This window comes from Aquarana catesbeiana, linkage group LG02, assembly GCF_042186555.1.
Source record: "Aquarana catesbeiana isolate 2022-GZ linkage group LG02, ASM4218655v1, whole genome shotgun sequence".
NCBI classification, from domain to species: domain Eukaryota; kingdom Metazoa; phylum Chordata; class Amphibia; order Anura; family Ranidae; genus Aquarana; species Aquarana catesbeiana.
This window is the reverse complement of record NC_133325.1, coordinates 412,874,881-412,899,949: the sequence shown is the minus strand read 5'-3', so window position 1 is coordinate 412,899,949 and position 25,069 is coordinate 412,874,881. Positions and strand designations below refer to the sequence as shown.

Genomic DNA, 25,069 nt, shown 5'->3' with positions numbered 1-25,069 from the left:
ACATGTTTGTTGTATAACAATTTTTGCAGTAGCATTATCAAAAATCGAAGTATCCATTTCAGATAAAACAGGCCTGTGTAAAACCAACAAGAAAGCCAAAAAACTTGAACTTACAAAGTTCACATTATGTAAAAGCTGAAGGCTATATCAGACATCAGTATTTAGGAACTGGGTTTGATATAGCGTTCAGATGGGGGGAAATTACCCCTGGAAAAGCCAAATTTGGAAGATGCACACAAATTTACGAATGTCAACATGTGCTATCTGCCATCAGGGGGTATCAAGGGACGTGTTTTGGGGGAGCAAGCCCTTCCTCAATGCTACTTTATAATTGAGGAAGGGGTTGCACCCCCAAAACATGTCCATTGATCTCCCGTGATGGCAGATAGCACATGTTGGCACACTGTGTGCATCCTCCAAATTTGGCTTTTCAAAACATTGCAAAAAATTTTAAAAGATTGGACCACAATAAAACAAGTGATTTTGTGGGGTTTAAATTCGCCCCAAAACATCAATGATGTTATTATTTTTTATAATAACATCATTGATTTTTTGCTGGATGTTTTGCAGTTCGGCATTACACCCCATGATCTCCCCGATCAGGATCTGGGCACTTTCAGAAGTAAAGCGTTCTCTATCCCTCACATCACGATCACCTAAAAAGAGATAAAGAAAAAAAAAAAAAGGTCTCAAAAATCTGCCACCATCCATCTCGTTTACCTGAGCCTGTGGTCGCGGACACTCACCTGTTGTGGTGCCAATCTCCACCACATCTTCTTCTTCCTCCTGCTCTTCTTCTTGGGTTGTTGGTATTTCACCTTCTTCCAGAGGTGGGGGGGTCTGTGTTCTCCTGGGATGAGGGGTGTCCTTCGAGTCTTTTCTCCCCTATGTAAAATAAAAATGGTAGAATTAGCACACAGATATTTGATGGCAGAACTAGAAATAGGAAACATTGCTTGGAAGTGGGGTACAATTGTCTATTTTAGCCGAGTTCCAAGATGTATATTTTTTATTGGCCTTTGTCAAGCTGCAATACTTTACCTGTTTGGTACAAGCTTCACAGATGTAGCCCCCCTATAGTATACACTGGAGCACCTGTGTGGCCCCCTAATAAAAATGGTGTTCTGGGGTCCCACACTAGTGCTCCAGTGTCCAGATGTGAAAACAGCTGCTCAGTATCCTCTCCTTACACACAATCTAGTTTGCATTTCATTCTAGTAACAAAGCCATCTACACAACCCAATTCTTTGAAGACAAGTATAGGGCCTCAAAATGCTGGCCAAATGCATATGGGCTAAACAATGGTATTTTATAGTCCGAAAGAAAAATGTGTGATCCGAACGAATAATGTGCCCATGAACATGAAAGTTGCAATTTTAAACTGTACAACAGTTCCTAAAAGCACATGGAGCAGCACGAACGTAATAAACATAAAGAATAGGAACACAGCACAACTACTTACTTTTTTGCAGCACTCTCCGGATCTTTCTGTACTACTCATGTTCTCGTAATTTCAGGTCCAACCACCGCTTCCTGAGCTGATCTTTCGATCGTCGTACCCCGAATTTCCGGTGCAGACTCCTGACCACTTTCGCCATGTTCTTGGCCTTTCGGACATTGGGGTTGGGGTAAGGCCCATACTTTCCATCATAGTCGGCCTTCTTCAGGATGTCCACCATCTCCAACATCTCCCCAAAGGACATATTTGAGTCCTTTAATCTCCTTCTGGATCGGGACGTTTCAGGCTCAGGCCTTTCCTCCTCCTCCTCCTCCTCGTTGCTCCAATTATCACGATCATGCTGTCTATCCGCCATGTGCTCTTCCCCCACTGCGCCGAACGAAAAGGGGCGGGGAATAGACTAGAAAGAACGTCAGGGGTGGGCGGAGTTATACGCATGCGCAGTGTGTATAAAGCGTAACACACGTTTGTCTTACGTACGATCTGTGAGCGGAGGAAGGAGCATCGGAGACGCCGATCGTGCTAACGAAGGTAGGATCTAAACTTGGGCCTATACTGCTTCGAAATGGAAGCCTATATTGTAACAAGATTAGGGGAGTTTGGCCTGACATTAGGGTTTGTATTGTGTTGTGTATTGCAGAGAAAATGGATGGGTTCAACGACCACAATTTCCTGCCCCTGTTCATAGACAAGTACAGGGAGCTGCCCTGTCTGTGGCAAGTGAGACACCCCCACTATAACCACAAACAGAAGAGGCAGGCAGCGCTGGAGAAACTGCTGGAGTTGGTGACGCCGGTGGTCCCCACAGCAACCATCCCCTATTTAAAAGCCAAAATTGGTGGCCTGAGGAGCACATATCTTAGGGAGTGCAAGAAGGTCACGGATTCCCAGAGATCCGGAGCTGCAGCAGATGACATTTATGTCCCCAGGCTGTGGTACTACGAGAGACTGCGATTTCTGTCAGACCACACTGAAGTCAGGGAATCCCTCTCCACTCTTCCTTCCACTCTTCCTTCCACCCCAGCTGAAGCTTCCGATGTTCAACCTGGGCCTTCCAGCCAGGAAGAAGTGGAGGAGCCCAGCTGGAGTCAGGTATAGCATTCTTCTACAGATTTCTGGTCAAAAATAAATGATGTTTACTAGATGTTATTACTAATCACTAATTGCTGATAAAAAAAGTGTTTTACATATCAATAGACAGTAGTGGGCACCCAAAATTGGGACAAGAATGAAAACTGCTGGGCTCAGAAGGATAGTCTGTTATATTTGTTAACACTGAATTTGCAGCAGTCAGGAGGTGAAAATTGTGTGTGATTGATGACTAAAAATCTCAAACTATGTCCCTTTTTCATATACAGGAAGACCTCAGCCAGGAGGAGGTTGTGGAATGTGGCAGTCAGGAGGAGGCGGGGATTAGTGGCAGCCAGGAGGAGGCGGGGCTAAGTGTCAGCCAAGAGAAGCCTGGGACCAGTCGCAGCCTGACTGAGTCTCAGGTTCCTCCTCTCCGGATGCCACATAAACGAGCCAGGAAGACGACTCTGAGTCCCGTGCAGGATTCAGCGTACAGGCTGATCCAGGAGGCTTCTGCGTCCCTCAGAGCCTTCCCCAGTCCTGAAGAGGCCTTTGCCTGCATGGCTGCCACAAAATTGCAGGGCATGCAGGAGGGTCAACGCAGGCTCTCTGAGGACCTGATTTATAAAGTCCTACGTAAGGGGTTGAGTGGGGAACTAACACCCAAGACGGATGTCATTGAGATCGACGATCCTCCTCCTCCTCCTCCTGCTGCCACAACTCCACCACCACAGCCACAGCGTGGAAGGAAGCGTGGAAAGAAGACCAAAGAGTGATGACCCTGGGTTCAGTCTGGTCTGACAGAAGATGCAGTCTCTCGTATGACCACAGCCTGGGGACACAGATGTCATCTGCTGCTTTTCGGATCTCTGGGACTTCTGGACCACACTGCCCTCCCTTAGATAAGGACTCCTCAGGCCACCAATTTTGCTTTTAAATAATTGATGTCTGCCCTGGGGGTCCAAGGCTTCACCCACTTCTGCAGTTTCTCCAGCGTTGCCTCCCTCTTTGTTTAGTTGTGAGCCCTTAATAAAATTTTTTAGGTAAATTTTACTCTCCTGTGTGTGTTTTCATCCAAAAAGGACAGTTTGTTGGTGACGATTCAGGTACATTTCTAAAGTACAATGTGAAATTAACAAGGGACAACAACACAAAACAATCTCCTACAGATTAAATAGAACAACATGTCAATGGTGTTGTGGGAACTTGTCACAAAAAACACACACAAACATTTTCGGGAGTACAAATCAAAATCACCAAAAAAAAAAAAAAAAAAAAAAAAAAAAAAAAAAAAGAGAAACACAAAAAAAAATCTACATTAAAGACAAAGAAAAAAAAATAAAATATAAAAAAAATGTTGTCAGATGTGAGAAATCAAAATATATTGAGGGAATCCCGATAAATAGTAAAGAAAGAAGTTTGTGAGAAGTGTGTGTGAATATGAGCAGCAAAACTACTTCATTCTTGTCACATTATAAAGAAGAAGAGAGTGCGCTGTATTAAACCATTTTGAACATTGCGGCGTGACGAAAGTGCTGTATCCATTGTGAACGCTAAGTTTACCAGAACGAGCTGTCCCGTCTCGGAATTTCTTCTGAGCATGCGTGGCACTTTGTGCGTCGGAACAGGCCACACACGGTCGGAATTGACGCGATCGGATTTTGTTGTCGGAAAATTTTATCTCCTGCTGTCCAACTTTGTGTGTCGGAAAATCCGATGGAAAATGTCCGATGGCGCCCACACACGGTCGGAATTTCCGACAACACGCTCCGATTGGACATTTTCCATCGGAAAATCCGACCGTGTGTACGGGGCATAACTCAAAACATGCAACCTGTAGATTTTTTTAAATGTCGCCTATGGAGATTTTTAAGGGTAAAAGTTTGTCGCCATTCCACGAGTGGGCGCAATTTTGAAGCGTGACATGTTAGTTATCAATTTACTCGGCATAACATTATCTTTCACAATATGGGCTAACTTCACTGTTGTCTTATTTTTTAATTTAAAAAAGTATTTTTTCCAAAAAAAGTGCCCTTGTAAGACCGCTGCACAAATACGGTGTGACAGAAAGTATTGCAACAACTGCCATTTTATTCTCTAGGGTGTTAAAAAAAATGTATAATGTTTGGGGGTTCCTAGTAATTTTCTAGCAAAAAAAAAATGTTTTTAACTTGTAAACAACACATCTAAAAAAGAGGCTTGGTCCTTAAGGCGCCTTTCACACGGACGGCTGTTCTGCCGCAGGTAAAAGCATATAATATGTTCTGTGAAATTAAACCAAGGAACTGCTATCAGCTACATTTGTACAGTTAGATTACCTGCGTTTAGCTGCGTTTACGTGCGTTTACGTGCGGCTGCGTTTAGCTGCGTTTGGAACATTCTTGACATTTCTGATGTGCTTCCTGTTGCTTTTCTTTCCTTCTTGCCGCTACTATCAGCAGCTGCAGATAGCTGCTCTAAATCGCTCCTGGACGCAGTCAATTCTATTTTTTCTATCCACACAGAACCGCATGTAACTAAATCGCAGCTAAACGCAGTGTGTGAATGGGGCCATAGGAAAGCATTGTGTGCTTTTAGCTGCGGTAGAAGACTAGAAAATCCGCAGCTAAAAGCACCATTCTGTCTGTCCGTGTGAAAGGGGTCTAAGTGGTTAATTATTAACCGGTTCCTGACCGGCTCACGCAGGTATACTGTGGCAGAATGGCTTCCATGGGCGAAATCCCGTACGGGTACGTCCTTCCCTTTTTTGGCCACGGTCGCCGCTGGCCACGCGTGATCGTGTGCATGAGCGCCAGCACAGGGATGTGTGTGTAAACGCACACACACATCCCTGTGCTGTCAGAGGAGAGGAGCCATATCATTTGTTCCTACTAAGTAGGAAAAACCATATGGATCCTCTCCTTGTCAATCATATCCCCATGCAGTTAGAACACACTGAGGGAACACACAGTTAACCCCTTGATTGCCCCCTAGTGTTAACCACGTCCCTGCCAGTGACATTTACACAGTAATCAGTGCATTTTTTATAGCTCTGATCGCTGTATAAATGCCAATGGTCCCAAAAATATGTCAAAAGTCTCTAATCTGTCCGTCGCAATGTCGCAGTACCACTAAAAATTGCAGATCACCACCATTACTAGTAAAAAAAAAAATAATAAAAATGCCATACATCTTTCCCATAGTTTGCAGACGCTATAACTTTTGCGCAAACCAATCAATATACGCTTATTGCGATTTTTTTACCAAAAATATGTAGAAGAATATATATTGGCCTAAAGTGATGACGAAATTTATTTATTTTTTTTAATTTGGGGGATATTTATTATAGCAAAAAGTAAAAAATATTGTTTTTTTTCAAAATTGTCACTTTTTTTGTTTATAGCGCAAAAAATATAAAACCGCAGAGGTGATCAAATACCACCAAAAGAAAGCTCTATTTGTGGAAATATTTTTATCAAATTGTTATGGGTACAGTTCCACTTTAAACCCGCAAGTGCTTTATTTTACTACTATTAATCCTTTATACTAACTTTTGAAATTTACAAATGCAGCAATTTAGAAATTGGATGAAAGGTTTACCACTGGGACACGCTTTTTGAAAGATAAATAGTGCATTTTATTTACCATTATACAGATCAGACCAAATGGGTAGACAAATTAGGAGGAAAGAGGGGCAATTGGGTGAGATTTACTAAAACTGGTGCACTCAGAATCTGGAGCAGCTGTTCATGGTAGCCAATCAGCTTCTAACTTCAGCTTGTTCCATTAAGCTTTGACAATAAAACCTGGAAGCTGATTGGTTTTCTATGTAGAATTGTATGAAAAAGAAAGAAGGACGGCGCCCTCTAAGTGCAGCATGTATGTTAAAAATATTTATTACAATAGATAAAAACACTCACATTTGAGTTGCTAAAAACCAGCATGTAAAGTAGTTTCATCCGCGTGCTCTTGGGGGATGTGGGTGTCACGGGCCAGTGGGGGGGTTCCTGGGATGTGAGTCCTGTAACCTGGGTCCTGGTAGCTGTTCCGGTGGTGCCGAGGGTCCTCAGAGCCTCCGGGCGGCCAGGATGTCGGTCATGGATCCTCCGTGGAGCGCCGTGCTGACCTGCGTCTTCACTTCCTTCCTTCACTTCCCGGAAGTGAAGACGCAGGTCAGCACGGCGCTCCACGGAGGATCCATGACCGACATCCTGGCCGCCCGGAGGCTCTGAGGACCCTCGGCACCACCGGAACAGCTACCAGGACCCAAGTCACAGGACTCACATCCCAGGAACCCCCCCACTGGCCCGTGACACCCACATCCCCCAAGAGCACGCGGATGAAACTACATGCTGGCTGCCTTCCAAATATTCAGCATCATTTTATCCTTACATGGACTAATACCTGAACTTGTTGTGAAACATTAACTACCACCATCAAGTTCCCCCTCTCAGGAACCCCCAACCCACCCCCTTCCCCCCACCATTTTTAGTTATATGTACTCGGCTACCTCCATTGTGCACCATATTAACCCCCTGATCGTTTATTTATGTAGAATTGTATACCTCCCAACTGTCTCTGATTTGGAGGGACTGTCCCTGATTTGGAGCAATGTCCCTCTGTCCCTCATTCCACCTCATTTTGGTCTGATCTATATAGTTGTATATAAAATGCACTTTTTATCTATCAAAAAGTGTTTCCCAGAGCTAAACCTTTCATCTGATTTCTAAATTGCTGCATTTGTATATTCCAAAATCCAATATCAAGGAATAGTAGTGGTAAAAAAAAAGCACTTGTGGGTTTAACCAATCTTGTTGTTTTGTACAATTCTCCTTTAAGGGGGCGTGACAGGGGCATGTCCTATACCTGTATACTTTTGCTGATAGGTGTCCCTCATTCCCATCTCAGAAAGTTGGGAGGTATAGAAGTGCACCAGATTTTGCACTCTGATTTTAGTAAATAACCCCCACTGTTCCAAATCATGGACAGTCCCTCGAAATCAGGGACAGTTGGGCTTTTTGGGAATTTTTTTTAGGACAACCAGTGACTCAGCTAATAGAACAAGAACAAATATGTAAAGGGGGATACATAACCAATTTAAACCCATCCAAATCTAAACAAAGAGTGTTGGTTGTAATTCCACTTTATTTACATATATATTCCAATGGCACATTCCCCTAATCAAGTGTGTTGTTGTTTTGCACTCCTCCACCACTTCCTGGGCCAGTTTCCAGCAGTATGAATGAAGCCGCCAGTAACACAGGCGCACTCTCCCATGTACAAGTCAAACCCTATAAGCCGCAGCCCTGTAAAAATATGACCTCGGGCTGTCTAACACCGCCCCTCGCCTTCCTAGTGGCCGCGATTCCTTTCCACGCTGGGCGGGCCCAGAACACGGAGCACATGCGCACTCTCGCTGGCGGTGGTAATACCCTCCCCTCCTGTTTCCGCCATCTTGTTTCGGTTCCCGCCGGCCCCTCCCCCCTCATCTCCCGTGGCGCTGTTGACCCGGTAACGGAAGGTTTCCTTTGGTGTGTATACTTTGTCGTGGCTTGTTAGTGCGGCCCTGAACGCTGTTTGTGCTCTCCGTGACTGCCAGGTGAGTGAGGTGTGAGGGGAGCTGCTCGGTGAGTGTGGTCTGTGTGTGTGTAGAGAGCGGCGCCGTGCTTCCTCTTGGCTCAGTGAGCGGGACTCTGAGGACTGCAGTGTGTACCGGTCACAGGCCGCTCTCTCCCCGCCTCGGGTCCGCTCATTGGTGGAGGCCGCGGCCTGCCCGGTGTGATTGGTCGGTTAGTCCGGAAACGAGATAATGGACCGGAGGATGGGGCATGGAGCCTCACACAGCTCATCCGGGTCCCCATTGTTTGGAAGGTGCTACTATATTGTCTGAGGATGCATGATCTCTGTATACAAGGGAAGGGGGAGAGCCCGAAGCTGCCATATTCTCCTGTGAGGTCAGGGCAGGTTGGAGACATGTCTTTCCCACCAGCACTCATAGAATGGTGATTAGTTTCAGTTCACAGCCCCTTCTATCTAAACCCAAGAACAATAACTGATTTCATTCTAGCTTAGCTTTCCTTGGATGTGTTTTTTCTCTTTTATTTTTACCTACCAAGAACACCCTTCCTGTTTTAGGGTGACAACCATCCTGTTTCTAGGAGGAGCAGCATTGTCATCCTAGGAAGGGAGTGTTAGGACTATAGAACTCCTCCCTCTCTCCGACATAACATAGGGGAAGGTGCATTGTACATATCAGAGATAGTAGGGAATAAGCAATCATAACTGTCTGCAGAGGCAGAAAGCACAGGAAGTTGTCAGATCATGAATTTTCTGCCTGGGTTTATAAGCCCTTCCTTTTTTTTTTTCACTTGTAGCAAAATACTTTCTGTGATATATTTAACGGGCCAAAAAGCAGAAAATAAAAGGATCTCATTGTTTACAGCAGGGATATGCAATTAGCGGACCTCCAGCTGTTGCAGAACTACAAGTCCCATGAGACATAGCAAGACTCTGACAGCCACAAGCATGACACCCAGAGGCATGATGGGACTTGTAGTTTTGCAACAGCTGGAGATCCGCTAATTGCATATCCCTGGTTTACAGTAATCCGTCTAAGCTTAGTGCTGCCACTCCTAGGAGACATTGCATTGTCTTGTTGGTTCTCAGTAATAGGGGGTGCTGGTGTTATATTGAATAATGTATCCCTGTCAGGTAATGCCTCTGACGATGTGCAACTTCCCTCTAGCAGATATGTTGATCCACTGGTGTGACGTCAAGACTGCGCATGCGCAGATAGTTGGGGGCACTATCCGACGATCTGCAAAGGGAGAATCTAATCGTGCACCACACCGAAAATCCGCCTTTAGCGTGATCGGTCAGTTCTCCCGCATGAGCAGAGAAGCAGGCAGTATCTGACAATCAGATTCTCCCTATGCAGATCGTCGGATAATGCTTCTGATGATATGCGCAGTGTTGACGTCACGCCAGCTGATCACCATAGCTGAAGTGACGTTGCATCCTGCGCATGCACAGATCCTCGGAGGCATTATCCCATGGGGATGCGCTATTCGATAGAACACTGGCATGGGATATCGTTCATCCAGTAATGAATGAAGATTAGAGCAGTGAAACCGCCACTTGCCCGACCCAATCCTGGTTGTTACATGTATGTGTGCTGCTCTGCAAATCACAACCACTGACGCGTTTCACCCTACCCATCAAGGTTTAGTCGCATGGCTAAGTCCCAATGGGTGGTGCGAAATGTTTCAGAGGGCATGGTTTTCAGAGCAGCACTGGCTGAAGCTGCCACACATACATGTGACAACCAGGATTGTGTTGAGCGAGCAGCGGTTTCTCTGCTCTAATCTTCTCATATTGTTAGTTTACATCTGCTTTCCCTGCCAGAGCTGTGTTTTTTTTTTTTTTTGTTTTGTTTTTCACACATAAAAAAAACTTTTTTCAGGCCTGAAGAGTAGTTTAATCACTTCAAGACCAGGCCTATTTGTGACATTTTGTTGCTTACAAGTTAAAATCAGTATTTTTTGCTAGAAAATTAATTAGAAATATATATATATTAGCAGAGACCCTAGAGAATAAAATGGCAGTCGTTGCAATATTTTATGTCACATTGTATTTGCGCAGCTGTCTTTCAAGCACAGTTTGTGTGGAAAAAATACCCTTCAATTAATTAAAAAGTAAAGTTAGCCCAATTTTTTGTATAATGTGAAACATGTTACGCCGAGTAAATAGATACCTAACATGTCACACTTTAAAATAGCGCACCCTCATGGAATGGTGACAAACTACGGTACTTAAAAATCTCCATAGGCAATGCTTTAAACATGCTAAACGGGTAACCGTTAAAAGTTACAGAGGAGTTCTGGCGCTAGAATTATTGCTCTTACTCTAACGATAATACCTCACGTGTGATTTGTACACTGTTTACATTAGTGGGCGCGACTTGTGTGAGCATTAGGGGTGCGCATCTTCACTGGCCTCACAGATTGATTCGATTGCGATTATCCTGTCCACGATTCAATTCGATTCTGCGATGCATCATGATTTCTGCGCACGGTTTTCATCCAAAAAAATTCAAGCAGTTAGAAGAACTCCATTTTTTTTTTTTTTTTTTTTTAAGTATTTTCTGTTCTTAAAAAAAAAAAAAAAAACTCTGCATGTAGCAAAGTGTAAACACAGCAGACAACTTAAAGAGGAGCTCCAGACTGACCCCCAAATACTACGAGATGGTCAGAGACTGCAGACATAAAACTAGAGAGGGTCAAAGACGGCAGACATGATACTAGAGAGGGTCAGAGACTGCGGACAATAACGTCCCCCCCCCCCCCCCCAAATGACAATGTATGCCATTTCATAAATTATGATTTTTGTATGTATTGTTGTCTTAGTGATTGATTCACATCACAACTTCATTGATACCCTCTTTTTTTGTACAATTTTTGGTTTTGCTTATCACTACCCCACACATGCAGCCATGCAATGCATGTGTGGGGCAGTAATGAGCAAAACCATAAATCATACAAAAAAAGTATCGATTTCAAATCAATGAAGCTGTGATGGAATCAATTACTAAGACAATAAGACATACATAAACCATAATTAATGTTGAAATGGAATGGTCATGCTCATTGGTCACTTTAATGTTTTCATAATTTGGCAAATTTGCAGTCCACGTAATGGTGCATCAGATATGTTATATTATTACTAGTAGTCAGTGGTGGCTGGTGCTCAAAAATTTTTTTTTTGTAGGGGGGGGCGCAAACAAACTGGAAAAAAAAAACATCAAACGCAGCCGCTGTGCCCATCAATTGCTGCTAATGTGCCCCATCATATGCTGCCAGTGTGCATCCCCCAAGAATGATGACTCTCAAGCAGCTTGTGAGGGGAACTGGAGGACGGAGGACAACCGCAGGCGTCTTTGGTCTCCCACAGCAGCCTGTTGTAAGGAGAACGAAGGCAGCCTGTGTGTGCACACTGCACAGTATGAGGTGAGCCAAGGAGGAAGGCTCTGGGGAGTCTGGACAGGGTCATGGCTTGACGGGAGTTGGGGGACACTCGCTCCATGTGTCTTGCACATTGACGCCGGGCGGCTGGGGATGCCGTAAGGGGGGAGGCAGGAAAAGAGGCGCGGCTAGCGCCAAGGGCTCCTTCAGCTGCTTTCAGTTCATTGGCAGGGCATATAGTGGCGTGCGGGTGACGTCATCATATAATTGATTTATGCAAGTCGTAGCATTGATGCCGCATCGTGGGTGGTTGAATCGCGATGCATTGATGCTATGAATAATTTCAACACCCCTAGTGAGCATGGAGGGATGGGGTGTTTTAAAAATGATTTTTTTTTTTTTTTTAAACTATTTTATTTTACACTGTCCCTGAAAAAATCTGATCACTTTTATTGCTGTCACAAGGAATGTAAACATCCTTTGTGACAGTAATAGGCAGTGACAAGTACTCTTTATAGAGTGATCTGGGGTCTAAAACTCTGCACATCAAAGTATTCAAAACACCAAGATCAGCATTTTTGAACACTTTGGATTTTTTAAAACTGGCACTGTTGACTGCCGAGAAAACCGGAAGTCGCTTCCGGGTCACTACATCGGAGAACCAAACAAAGTCGATTCCGGCTTTGTTCGGATCTCCAGCCAGCTGGCGGAGCTGTCTGGTCGCTCAGATCTCAGCTGCAGGCATCACCCTGGAACAACCACTTCAGCAAAATGGCGTACAGGTACGTGATTTTGAGGGACGTGGTTAACCACTTGCCGACCGCCCACAGTACATTTCCGTCATTACTTTGACGTTAAATACCGCTGTTATAGCAGTAGTTAGCTGCCATAACCCCAGTATCATTTTGTACTGTGGGTGATTACAAGATAAAAGTGGTCCCAGTGGCGGATTCGCCATGGGATCACTTTTAGAGGCGGTGGGAGAGGTGTCCCCTCAAAGAGCACTTGTCATGCTTATTTCTATTACAAGGGATTTTTACATTCCTTGTAATAAGTATAAAAGTGATTAAAAAAAAAATTGTAAGGACTTTTTTTTTTTTTTTAAAGTGCCCTGTCCCTCTGTGCTCGCCCGCAGAAGCGAACACATGCGTAAGTCGTGCCCGTGTATGTAAACTGTGTTCAAACCACATGTGAGGTATCACCATAATCGTTAGAGCAATAATTCCTTTGAGAAAGTCACGTGGTGTGATGCAATGCGTCAGAGTAGGAGGAGCCAAGTGCCGACTTGCTCAGTTTTAACTTTAATGTAAGTTACTACGTTTCTACAATAAACTTTATTTTAAAAATAATACACTATGGAAGCTACTCTTTTCTTCCTTATCACCATTCTGGGATCGTTGTGAGTGGTGGGGATCATCACAGAGAGCCAGATCCACGGACACCCTCCTGGGAAGGTGAATCGCCGCAGGAAACCCATCCTCTCTACTAAAGCACCATCCATCCGCGTGATTCGGCCCATTGGGGGCCGCCACTGGAGGTGAGAGGCTGGGGGAAACTATTGGTGTGTGCACCAGAATTGAAGTGGAAGAACTCAGCACAAGTCACTTGTATTTGCACTTTATAAATAGACTTTTTTGTGTGGACATTAGAAATCACATTGCATGATAACAGCGTTTGTGTGGACTTTATTGCACTATTGTCACTTTTTATGTACTGCACTGTCTATATGTGAATGCGGGGTTTTTTAATCGCATCTCAAATTGCATAGATGCATGCATGATTATTGCTTAATTGTCACTCTCTGTGTATTGATGCGTGGCTCATAGTCGTATCTATAGTCGCATATATGCATTCATGAGTACTTTACACATCAGGTCATTTTTGTATTTTTGATAACGAGTTATATTTTGTAGAGGAGCAACGTACACTTAATATTTTATAGCACGAGGAACTATACATATTTTCTTGCACTTGAGCATTTTTGGGTTGTATTTTCAGTCACATATGCAATTTAGGATAATTTTGCACATTGTGCCATTTTTCATTACTGACATCATTAATCGCAACAGGAGCTACACTTTGCACGAAGCACTTTATTATTGTGTATATTTTTTAAGCATGAAAACGCACTAGTTAATATTGTGATGTTTGGGTTATCGTGTGGTATTTTTAACATATATGCACTTGGAAGTAAGAAGTTATATGCTATAGCAGTGTTTCTCAACTCCAGTCCTCAAGGCGCACCAACAGGTCATGTTTTCAGGATTTCCACTATTTTGCACAGGTGATTTGATCAGTTTTACTGCCTTAGTAATTACCACAGCTGTTTCATCTGAGGGAAATCCTGAAAACATGACCTGTTGGTGCGCCTTGAGGACTGGAGTTGAGAAACACTGTGCTATAGTGTGGTAGCAATCTGTGGCTGCCCCCGGTTTTTGTATTTGTCTTAAGGTATTGCTACATACTTGCACTTGCAATAGGGAGATTGTATTTTATACAGATTGGTGCAGCATTGTTGAGCCCGTTCTGTTTTTTGGTACTTAGGGATAGATTAGCGCCACATACCATACCGTATTTCAATTCTAGCACTAGATCTCCTTTGTATCTCTAAAGGGGTAACCTGTAAAACAAAATTTAAAGCGGCGCCTATGGAGATTTTTTCAGTACCGTAGTTCATCGTCGTTCCACGGCGTGCGCAATTTTAAAGCATGACATGTACACTATCTTTTTACTTGGCATAACATCATCTTTCACATTCTACAAAAAAATTGGGCTAACTTTAGTGTTTTTTTTTTTCAATTTATTAAACTGTATTTTTTTAAAAGACCGCTCCGCAAATACAAAGTAACGGAAAATTTTGCAACGATTGCCATTTTATTCTCTAGGATCTCTGCTAAAAAAAAATATAATGTTTGGGTGTTTAAGTAAATGTTCTAGCAAGAAATATTAATTTTAAACTTGTAAACAAAAGGTTCCAGAAAAGGCTTGGTCAGCAAGTGGTTAAAAGCCCCAGGCATTATGTTTTCTGAAAGTGGAGAATAAAATAGAGGTAGTTCCAATTTTTTAAGTCGCACAATATTTGCGCAAGTTTATCAACGCCGAGTTTCATTTGAAAAATAATGGTGTGGCGCTACAATACCAATGCTCTATCCATGCAGAGTAATGATGTCACTTGTGCTCCCCTCCAGAACCTCACTCACCAGATGTATATGACCCCTTTATTTCTAAGTAGGTCAGTAAGTGCAGTGTGATAATAATTCCTCAAATTCCAAATTCTGTTGGGTGCTCTAAGGAGCCAGGAAGAAATTTTAGGCTGCATTCACACCTGAGCGTTTCAAAGTTGTGCATTTTTACCGCAATTTTTTTCAGGTCACCAATGTAAAAGGCAGAAAAATGCCTGTAATCTGCCCCAAAGAAGCTCATGTTCTTTTTTGAGCTTAGGGTGCTTTTCAGGCTTTTTGCTTCAGGTGACAAAACGCTCAGATGTGGACAGGTGCCATTGAAATGAATGGGATGTTGCTTGTTGGGCATTTTTATGAGCTGAAAACGCTTAGGTGTGAATGCCGCCTCAAAGGGATCTTGGGGTAGCTGGCCACACAGCACTTACTGAGTTACTTAGAAATTAAAAGTTGTATACATGCCCCTCTGTTCTGCTCATACATATAACACCATATACCGTGTTTCCCCCGAAAATAAGACCGGGTCTTATATTAATTTTGGCTACAAAAAACACACTAGGGCTCATTTTCAGGGGATGTCTTATTTATTCACAGTATGTACAATAATCTACATTTATTCAAATACAGTCATGTCATCGTGCCGATCTTAAAGTGGTTGTATCCCTAAAAAAAAAAATTAAAAATCTATCGACATCTCTATCGACATCTCTATCCTGCTGTTTTAGTTATCAAAGGTACAACTGCAGATGGGCACAATGAGGCTGCATCCTCACTCGAGACCCAGCCGGGGGGGGGGGGTTCAGCCTAAAAAATGTGCTGAAAAACTCGGCTTATACTCAAGTATATATGGTATAATATAATGTCCAGTGTGTCTCCTTTTTGTAACTTATTTATGTAAAATACATTGTTTACAGCGCTGCTGGGTGCTCACGTGACCTACAGGAGCTCTTCTTCCCCACTCTGAGCACTGCCGAGGGAAGGGCCAATGACGTTACCTGGGAGGAGAGGAGATCTCTGGCGGGTCACATGAGCGCTCAGCGGGGCTGTAAATAAGGTATTTTCCACAATAAAGTTACAAAAGGAGACACACTGCACATTTAAATAATTGTAAACCCCCCTTTTTTTTTTTCTTTTGATAAAGTTTACTTGCATGCTCTGTGCAAAGGTATTGCATAGAGTGGCCCGAACCTCATTTTCTGGAGTCCTCCACTGGCACTGTTCACATTTCCCTCCTGTCCTGCGTGTGCCTCTGGGTGTGCTCCTAAGCTGGACTATGTGGGTCCATAGACATACACAGCATGGCTCGGTCATGCCTCCTGCTCCCTCTCCACGGGATTTGAATGTCTCCTGTGGGACTATTAGGAGGGGAAGAAGAATTGCTTAGTGCTGGATCGAGGGGACTCTGGTAACTGTTTAGGGATGTGAGGGGGCCACAACAAGTGCTAAAATATTTTATACCGTTTTTATTTCAGGTTTACTCGTGTACATCATATAAAGGATTGTGCTTATACACGGGTACATCTCAAAAAATTTGAATATCATCAAAAAGTTCATTTATTTCAGTAATTCAAAAAGTGAAACTCATAATATATAGATTCATCACACACACAGAGTGATATATTTCAAACGTTTCTTTTAAGTTTGATGGTTATGGTTTTCAGTTAGTGAAAAACTAATTCAGTATCTCAGAATATTAGACTATTGTGAAAAAGTTCAATATTGTACACTGAGGCTGAGTTCACACCTATACGACAAACGCTCCGACATTGGGAGCTCGTGTCGCATGACATGTGAAAATAAATGTTTCCTTATGAGAGCCGTCTTAACTGGTCCGACACAAGTCAGTCCGACTTTGAAAACGCTCCCTGCACTACTTTGGTCTTCAGCCCATTGAATATCATTGAAGTCCTAACCATCTGACTTGTGACATCCGACATGGTGATTACAGCAACAGTAAAAGGAATTTATGTCACACTGGGATTGTTTTGATTGGTCAAAGGACAAGTCGTACTATCACAGTCGGATCATAGTAGTATCCTGTTCATTCAAGTCGGATGGATGTAGGACTGATGTCGCAGAGCAAAGTAGGTTGACAGTGGTATGACTGTCGTGTATTATCAGTGCGAACCCAGCCTCATGGTGTCACTCTGTAATCGGCTAACTCAGAACACCTGTAAAGGTTTCCTGAGCCCTTTCACACTGCCAGCGAGGGGGCATTGACAGTAAAGCACCGCTAGTTTTAGCTGCGCTTCACTGTCTTTGGGGCACTTTTTGGTCGCTAGCAGGGGCCTTTTAACCCCGCTAGTGGCCAAATAAGGGGTTAAAAGCGCCACTGCCGAGGTGCTTTGCAGGGGACTCGGCGGAGCTGCCCATTGATGTCAATGGGCAGGGGCGCTTTAGGAGCGATGTATACACCGCTCCTAAAGTGCCTCAAAGAAGCTGCTTGCACTCTGGCTTTCACACTGGGATTGCAGATGAGGGTTTTTTCAGGCGCTATTTTTAGCACTAAAGCGCCTGAAAAACACCTCCAGTTTGAAAGGGGTCTTAAATGGTCTCTCAGTCTGGTTCAGTAGGTCACACAATCATGGGGAAGACTGCTGACTTGCCAGTTGTCCAGAAGACAGTCATTGACACCCTCCACAAGGAGGGTAAGTCACAAAAGACTAAAGAAGCTGGCTGCTTACAGAGTGTTGTATCCAAGCATATTATTGGAAAGTTGAGTGGAGGGAAAAAGTGTGGTAGAAAAAGGTGCACAAGCAACAGGGATGACCGCAGCCTTGAGAGGATTTGTGAAGCAAAGGCCATTCAAGAATTCGGGCGAGATTCACAAGGAGCGGACTACCGCTGGTGTCAGTGCTTTAAGAGTCGCCACACACAGACATATCCAGGATATGGGCTACAACTGTCGCATTCCTTGTGTCAAGACACTCCTGAACCAGAGACAACGGCAGAAGTGTCTTACCTGGGCAAAGGGAAAAAGAGGACTGGACTGTTGCTCAGTGGTCCAAAGTCCTCTTTTTGGATGAAAATACATTTTGCATTTAATTTGGAAATCAAACTCCCAGTGTCTGGAGGCAGAGTGGAGAGGCACTCCAAGTTGCATGAGGCCCAGTGTGAAGTTTCCACAGTCCGTGATGATTTAGGGAGCCACATCATCTGCTGGTGTTGGTCCAATGTGTTTTATCATGTCCAAAGTCAGCGCAGCCCTCTATCAGGAAATTCTAGAGCACTTCATGCTTCCCTCTGCTGACCAGCTTTATGGAGATGCTGATTTCATTTTCCAGCAGGACTTGGCACCTGCTCACACTACCAAAAGACAAATACCTGGTTTAGTGATCATGGCTAGTCTGTGATGGGAGGGGTGGGGTGGTCCAGTCTGTGATGGGATGGGGGGGGGACCAGTCTGTGATGAGGGGGAACCAGTCTGTGATGGGAGGGGGGGTTCAGTGTGTGATGGGGGTCTGAGATAAGGGGCCTGTGATTTGCACAGGAGGCTGCGATGTGGAGTCATAGCACCAATATGACATTCAGACCTCCGCTAGTAGACATTTTTTTTCTGACTGAACCCCCGTGAATTTTAATTCACTACCCCTGCTGTAGGGTATTGTCAAGAGGAAAATGAGACGCCAGACCCAACAATGCAGCTGAACTGAAGGCCGCTATCAAAGCAACCTGGGCTTCCATAACACCTTAGCAGTGCCACAGGCTGATCGCCTCCATGCCACGCTGCATCGATGCTGTAATTCATGCAAAAGGAGCCCCGACCAAGTATTGAGTGCATACTATACTGTACATGGACATACTTTTCATTAAGCCAACATTTCTGTATTAAAAATCCTTTTTTTTTATTGGTCTTATGTACAATTATAATTTTCTGAGATACTGAATTTTGTTTTTTCACTAGAGAGATGTACCTGTATATTAGCACAATGTTTACAAGTGAGAGACCATTTTTAAAGCAGGGGTCTCAAACTGGTGGTCCTCCAGCTGTTGCGGAACTACAATTCTCATCATGCCTCTGCCTGAGGGAGTCATGCTTGTAACTGTCAGCCTTGCAATGCCTCATGGGACTTGTAGTTTCGCAACAGCTGGAGGGCCACCAGTTTGAGACCCCTGATTTAAAGGCTCAGGAACCCTTTACAGTTGTTTTGAGTTAATTGGCCGATTAGAGTGACACAGTGAGTCAGTCCACAATATTGAACCTGTTTACAATATTCTAATTTTCTGATATACAGAATTTTGAGTTTTCACTAGCTGTAAGCCATAATCTTCAAACTTAATAGAAATGATTGAGCTATTACATTCTGTGTGTAATGGAAATTTTTTATATATATATATATATATATATATATATATATATATATATATATATATATATATATATATATATATATATATAAAATTTCCATTACACACAGAATGTAATAGCTCAATCAATATATTTTATTTATTATGAGTTTCACTTTTTGAATGAAATTACTGAAATAACTTTTTGATATTCTAATACAGACAGATGTATAGATTAACACCAGCATCATTTATCAGTCATTCACCATAAAAAGATGTTCAGGCTATAATGCCCTGTTCCGGAAGCAATAATAATAATGAAGTGGTTGTGGGAAAGAAACAAGGTGCCAGTTAGAAATATGCCTTCAAAGACGAGCTATGGAATACATGAACTCATCAGAAATGTTATATTTACCATCACAAGTCGATATAAAATATGCTCCTTCAAAGCTCACGTTTAGCATGAGAGAGGGAGGTTGTCCATTGGGCAGTGTTACTCCAGCTGAGGTCCACAAAGAAAAGCTAGAATTTTTTTACACGCGTATGCACTCATTTCCAGCCCACTGTTGCATTTTTTGCAGGAATTTTCTTCCAGGAATCTGATCACATGTCATTACCTTGTCATTACCCTTAGGCCCCTTTCACACTGCAGCACCGCTAAAGCAATGGTCACTTTATGCGGCGCTGTTTGGGCCCTAGGGGGCTGCTTAAAAAAAAAAAAAAAAAACGAGGGGAAAAAAAGACGTTTTGTGGCGCTTTGGGAGCACTGCCCATTCATTTCAATCGGCAGGGGTGTTTTGGGAGTGCTATTTATAGCGCTCCCAACCCGCCCCAAAGATGCTGTTTGCAGGATTTTTTCTAACGTCCTGGAAGTGCACCGCCCGAGTGTGAAAGCGCACACATAATGAATGGGAGACAGTTTTCAGATGCTATTTCTAGCGCTAAAATGCCTGAAAACTGCCTCAGCGTGAAAGCAGCCTATAGGAAACAAACTGAGGACCTGTTGAGTGTCTTCTCAAAATACAAGGTCTGATGTATGTATTCTTTGGTGCAGTTGGGAATCTTGACATTCTATATGGGTAAAATCCAGTTTGCAACATTCTCTCAAGACAGTAGTAGTGAAGTCTACAGGTAATTTGGAATTCATTTGAAAAAAAAGTTTTTAAATAAAAAAAATCTCCACACAAATCTAAATTTTTGAATGCTAGTGTATATCTTAAAGTGTTTGTAAACCCTCCACTACAACTTAATATTTTTAAAATTTATATAGCACAGGCAGCTGATCGCTGCCTGTGAAAGTGCACTCACTGTTTTGGTTTCCATTAGGGCTGCAACTAACGATTATTTTCATAATCGATTAGTTGGTCGATTTATTGTTTCGATTAATCGGTTAATAACCTTAAAAAAAAAAAAAGTGTGGTGTATAATTTAGTTAATATGTAAAGTTTTTTTTTAAAAAAAAGCAATTTATTCTTAAATATCTCTATGCAGTGGTAAATATAAACAACCAACTATATGGTTAGGGAGCAAAATCTCTAATCCACTCTGAGAATAACAGACAGAAGAGATATACTGAATATACTATTAGAGGAGATATACTGTATACACTATTAGAAGAGAAATAGTTTTTTGGCCAATTTGATGTTGGGCAGATTAAAAAAAATACAAATTACTGCAAAAACGCATTACATGCTTTTCTGCAGCTTCTCCATTGACGTATATTGAACCAAAAAAGCACCTTTTGTGTTTTAAAAAAAAAAAAAAAAAAGTCCTTGACCCTTTCCAAATACGCAGCGGCTGAAAAAAAGCATAGATGTGAATGTGTCCAATGGGAAACTATGTTAAATGAACTGTAGTGTGTTTCTGCAAAAAGCACCAAAAAACAGAAAGATGTGAACCAGGTCTAAGACGTTTAGTAACATAATGGGGTTAAAAAAAAAATAAAATGAGCCCTTTATAGTACAAAAAAAGCAAATAATCGCTACTGTAAGTGGTTCATTTTTTTACTGTAGAACTGTGAAAGTAATATTTACAGTAGCGATTATTTGCTCTTTTTGTACTATAAAGGGCTAATTTTGTTATTTTTAACCCCATTGTATTACTGGCCGATTAATCGATTATGAAAATAGTAATCGATTAATTTCATAATCGATTAGTTGTCGATTAATCGATTAGTTGTTTCAGCCCTAGTTTCCATAGTAATTGTCCTGCAGTGTCCGGTGACGTCAGGCGCGATTGCGCACTAGGTACATTGTTTAACGGCACACTATGTGTGCCGTTTCTGTCTGCTCTGCATGCCGGGTCATTAGCATTCACTATCTTCCTCTTAGAACGGCACAGAGGGAAGTCTTGCGATGCTGCAATCTGATCATCTCCTTCCTGCTTCTCTCCCTTTGATTTGCCTTCGGTTATGGCTTCACTCTGTTGCCGTAGTAACGGCAATCGCGATAGAGGCTTGGTTTCGACGCTACAGCGCATGCGCAAGATCAATCATAGTAAGGGCGGAAATGACATCCTGAATTGATTCAAGAAACAGCAGTAGGAATGGCGCGGCCAATACCCGGAAGAGAAGATAAACTAAATAAGGTAAAAAAGGTATTTTCTAACCTCGTTTTTTTTTTTTTTTCATTTGCAATACTTTGCAGTATATATAAATTGAAAAAAAAATCGTCCGGGGTTTACTTCCTCTTTAAAGTTTAAACAAACGGTTTCAGTTTTAATTTTTTCTGCACCAGCAGTTTTTTTTACCTGACATTCAACATGCATGCATAACGCTGCAGTTTGTGACTCGGTTGTTGTGTGCTTTTGGCTTTCTTCCCCTCTATTTTCATCTGTCATCAAGCCAGTAGCGGACCACCTGTGCCCTAACTAGATTGAGTACAGGGGGCACAGAAACAGCATTGTCAGTCTGGGGGTGAAGGTAGTGTTACATGTACTAGCAGATTTGAATACTATAACAAAATGAAGCCAAACTCCAGCTCACGCTTTATTATCAGTTACTGTTTTCCTTTTTGGGATAAAGGTTTTATATAAATGATTGTTGTGAGCACCTCTGCCAGTGTTAAATGGTTTTTCTCCTCCCTGTAAACATACATCTGGAGGAGAGCTTGTTCTTTTGAGAAACTACATACTTACTGGCTGGATCACCAGATGAAAATAGAAGAAATAAAGGCTAAAAAAGAAACCTAATACAGCCGTCACATCTAAGAATTGCTAAGGTGCAATATAATTTTTGGGTTTAATACAGCTTTAACCATTCAACGGGACTAGTAAGTTAATTGTTCTCTTAGTAACATTTTCTCCAAGTGGTGTTGGGGGTCAAAGGAATAACATGTAAACTGTATAATACAGAATGGAGCAGCCCCTTGTACTAGCAGTTCCCTCCATAAAACGTCATCTATGAATGGAGGAGGCGGACCTTTCATTCAACTACCTAACCTCCCATTCATAAAGTGCTTTTGGTTGTGGGAACCAATCACTGCTGCCTAGTGAATCAAGGGCCAGTGGGAGTTGTAAACCTAAAGGCAGAGCTGGCACAGAATAACCTTGGTTTTCAGCCATGAATGACTAAAGCCTAAGGTCATTCTACACTCCTGCCTAGCGAATTACTTGATTGAATTGAAGACCATTAGAAATTTGAGGACTTTCATGGTACGGTATAGACTTACACTGCTGAAAACAGCTTTATATAAAGTATAAATTTATTAAACAGACAAATTATTTAAGACATTGGCAGACCTATAACATACAGAAAGATACTGAATATCCCATAAAGGGAAACACCCTTGAATCATCAAATTTCTCTGGAAAAAAACTGGAAAGGAGTAAATGTGGTGATCCGCAATAGAAAGTATGCCATTCATCTTAATCCAGTTGTAGACTCTACATGTTTCGCGGTGACGCGCTTCTTAAAAAATTATGGCAGTCTTTTGATGACATGCTCCACATTCGATAGCTTTATCATATTTTTCCTTTTTCGTCATTTGAAGTTTTCTTACAAGTATGTTCTTTTTTTTTAGAAAAATATTTCTCTGAATTATACTCCTGAAGAAGCGGGTCACCGAGAAATGTGTAGTCTACAACTGGATTAAGATGAATATCGTACTTTCTAGTGTGCATCAACACATTTACTCCTTTCCAGTTTTTTTCAGAGAAATTTGATGATTCAAGGGTGTTTCCCTTATCTTTCTGTATGTAATATGTCTGCCAATGTCTTAAATAATTTGTCTAATAAATTTATACTTTATATAAAGCTGTTTTTAGTAGGGATGCAACGGATCAAAAAAACTCACGGTTCGGATCGTTCCTCGGAGCAGGAGTCACGGTTCGGATCATTTTCAGATCAACTAAAAAAAAAAAATCTCCCCCCACTGTAATAATATCCACGTCATCTCCCCCACTGTAATAATATCCACGTCATCTCCCCCACTGTAATAATATCCACGTCATCTCCCCCACTGTAATAATATCCACGTCATCTCCCCCACTGTAATAATATCCACGTCATCTCCCCCACTGTAATAATATCCACGTCATCTCCCCCACTGTAATAATATATTAGCAGGGTATGGCAGAGTATTGGCACTGCTGCCATCCGATCTCTCCCCTCCACTGTACAGATCAGTGCACCGAGGGGAGAGAGGAACCGTCTGTTTACAAGTGATCGCTCCGTCATTTGATGGAGTGATCACGTGGTAAATGGCCACCGGGTGTACCAAGATGGCCGCCGCTCCGGAGGTAGGCCAAAACCGCGGCCTTTCCCAAGGCCGAGGCAACGGCGCACTCCGGAGCGCATGTGTGCCGAACAGGCTGAACCGTTCGGATCACGGATCGGTGACGATCCGTTGCACCTCTAGTTTTCAGCAGTGTAAGTCTACACCATACCATGAAAGTCCTAGTTGCCTCAAATTTTTATTGGTCTTCAATATATTTATAGGATGAAGGTATCTCCCATATATTTTTATATTTCAGTAGTGCAAAAATATTTTTACTTTGAGATATTTATGCCTGGGAAAGAGGCCAAAAGCTGCCTGTACGTATCTTTGCTCATATGAACATTTCCCTCTGAATTTAGGTGCATTACAGACTACTTTTTTTACATAGGGTTGTGCTGCCAGCCAGATTCTGCGTAAGTTCATGCGCCTGTGTGCATGAGGGTTTAAAACGTAGTAAAATAGGATTTAAAAAAAAAAAACGGCTTACCTGTAAAATCCTTTTCTTAAGATTACATCACGGGACACAGAGCGCTATTCATTACATCATGGGTTAGATAGTCACCTTCAGGTGTTGGACACTGGCAAACCTAATTGTAAGAAAAATTACTCCCCTATATAACCCCTCCCATATGCAATGTACCTTAGTTTTGTAGCAGAGCAATAAGTATCCCTAGATATAGAGAGAGAGATACCAAAGAGGGGCAGGGAGCTCTGTGTCCCGTGCTGTAATCTCAAGAAAAGGATTTTACAGGTAAGCTGTTTTAAAAAAATATCCTATTTTCTTGTTCATACATTTTTCAGGACACACAGCTCTATTCATTGCATCATGGGACGTCCCAGAGCAATGCCCAAATTGAGGGGAGGGAGACACAGACCGGAAAAAAAGAACGCCATTGGACGTGAGGACCTACACTGCTGCCTGTAGTACACTGCGCCCGAAAGCCTCTTACATCAAACTGATAAAATCTAGTGAATGTATGGACCGAAGACCAAGTTGCAGCCTTGCAGATCTGAGCCAGGGAGGCCCGGTGAGGCACTGCCCATGAAGCACTTGCTGCTCCAGTCGAGGGCGCCTTAACATGAAAAGAAGGAACCATCTTTTCCAAACCATAGGCCTGAACAATAACTTGATGAATCCACTTAGCTATAGTGGACTTCAATGCAGCCTGGCCCTTTCTGGGACCGTCTGGCAGTACAAACAGTCAGTCTTCCGCATCTGAGCAGTCGCGTTCAGATAGATTTTGACTGTTCTAACAACATCTAGAGAGTGTAACATTTCCTCTCCGGACTGCGAATCTGGAAAAAAGGATAGTAGGACCACATCTTGGTTTAGGTGGAATACTGATACCACCTTTAGGTAAGAAAGCCGAGTGAGGATGCAACACCACCCTGTCTTTGTGAATAACTAAGTATGGCTCT

General features: G+C 42.6%; 1 protein-coding gene and 1 long non-coding RNA gene across 5 annotated transcripts in view; one reads left to right on the top strand and one right to left on the bottom strand.

Annotated features, from left to right (window-relative positions):
* Positions 1 to 378: 378 nt before the first annotated feature.
* LOC141128239 (uncharacterized) lies at positions 379 to 9,464 on the bottom strand. The gene is made up of 3 exons (XR_012241664.1): positions 8,622 to 9,464; positions 747 to 885; positions 379 to 656 (listed from the first exon to the last, which is right to left on the bottom strand). It is a non-coding gene; the product is annotated as an uncharacterized lncRNA (long non-coding RNA).
* Positions 7,898 to 25,069, top strand: part of NFYC (nuclear transcription factor Y subunit gamma) — a 104,444-nt gene continuing 87,272 nt past the window's right edge. For 2 of the 4 annotated variants that reach the window (XM_073615420.1, XM_073615418.1), the window contains exon 1: positions 7,907 to 8,108. Coding sequence is in view for 1 of the 4 variants with exons in the window: in XM_073615417.1 (XP_073471518.1) it covers positions 8,338 to 8,380 (43 nt within the window). In the remaining 3 variants the exon portion in view is untranslated. Of the gene's footprint in view, positions 8,109 to 8,244; positions 8,381 to 25,069 lie in introns of those variants that run through there. The other 2 variants (XM_073615422.1, XM_073615417.1) reach the window with 2 other exon arrangements.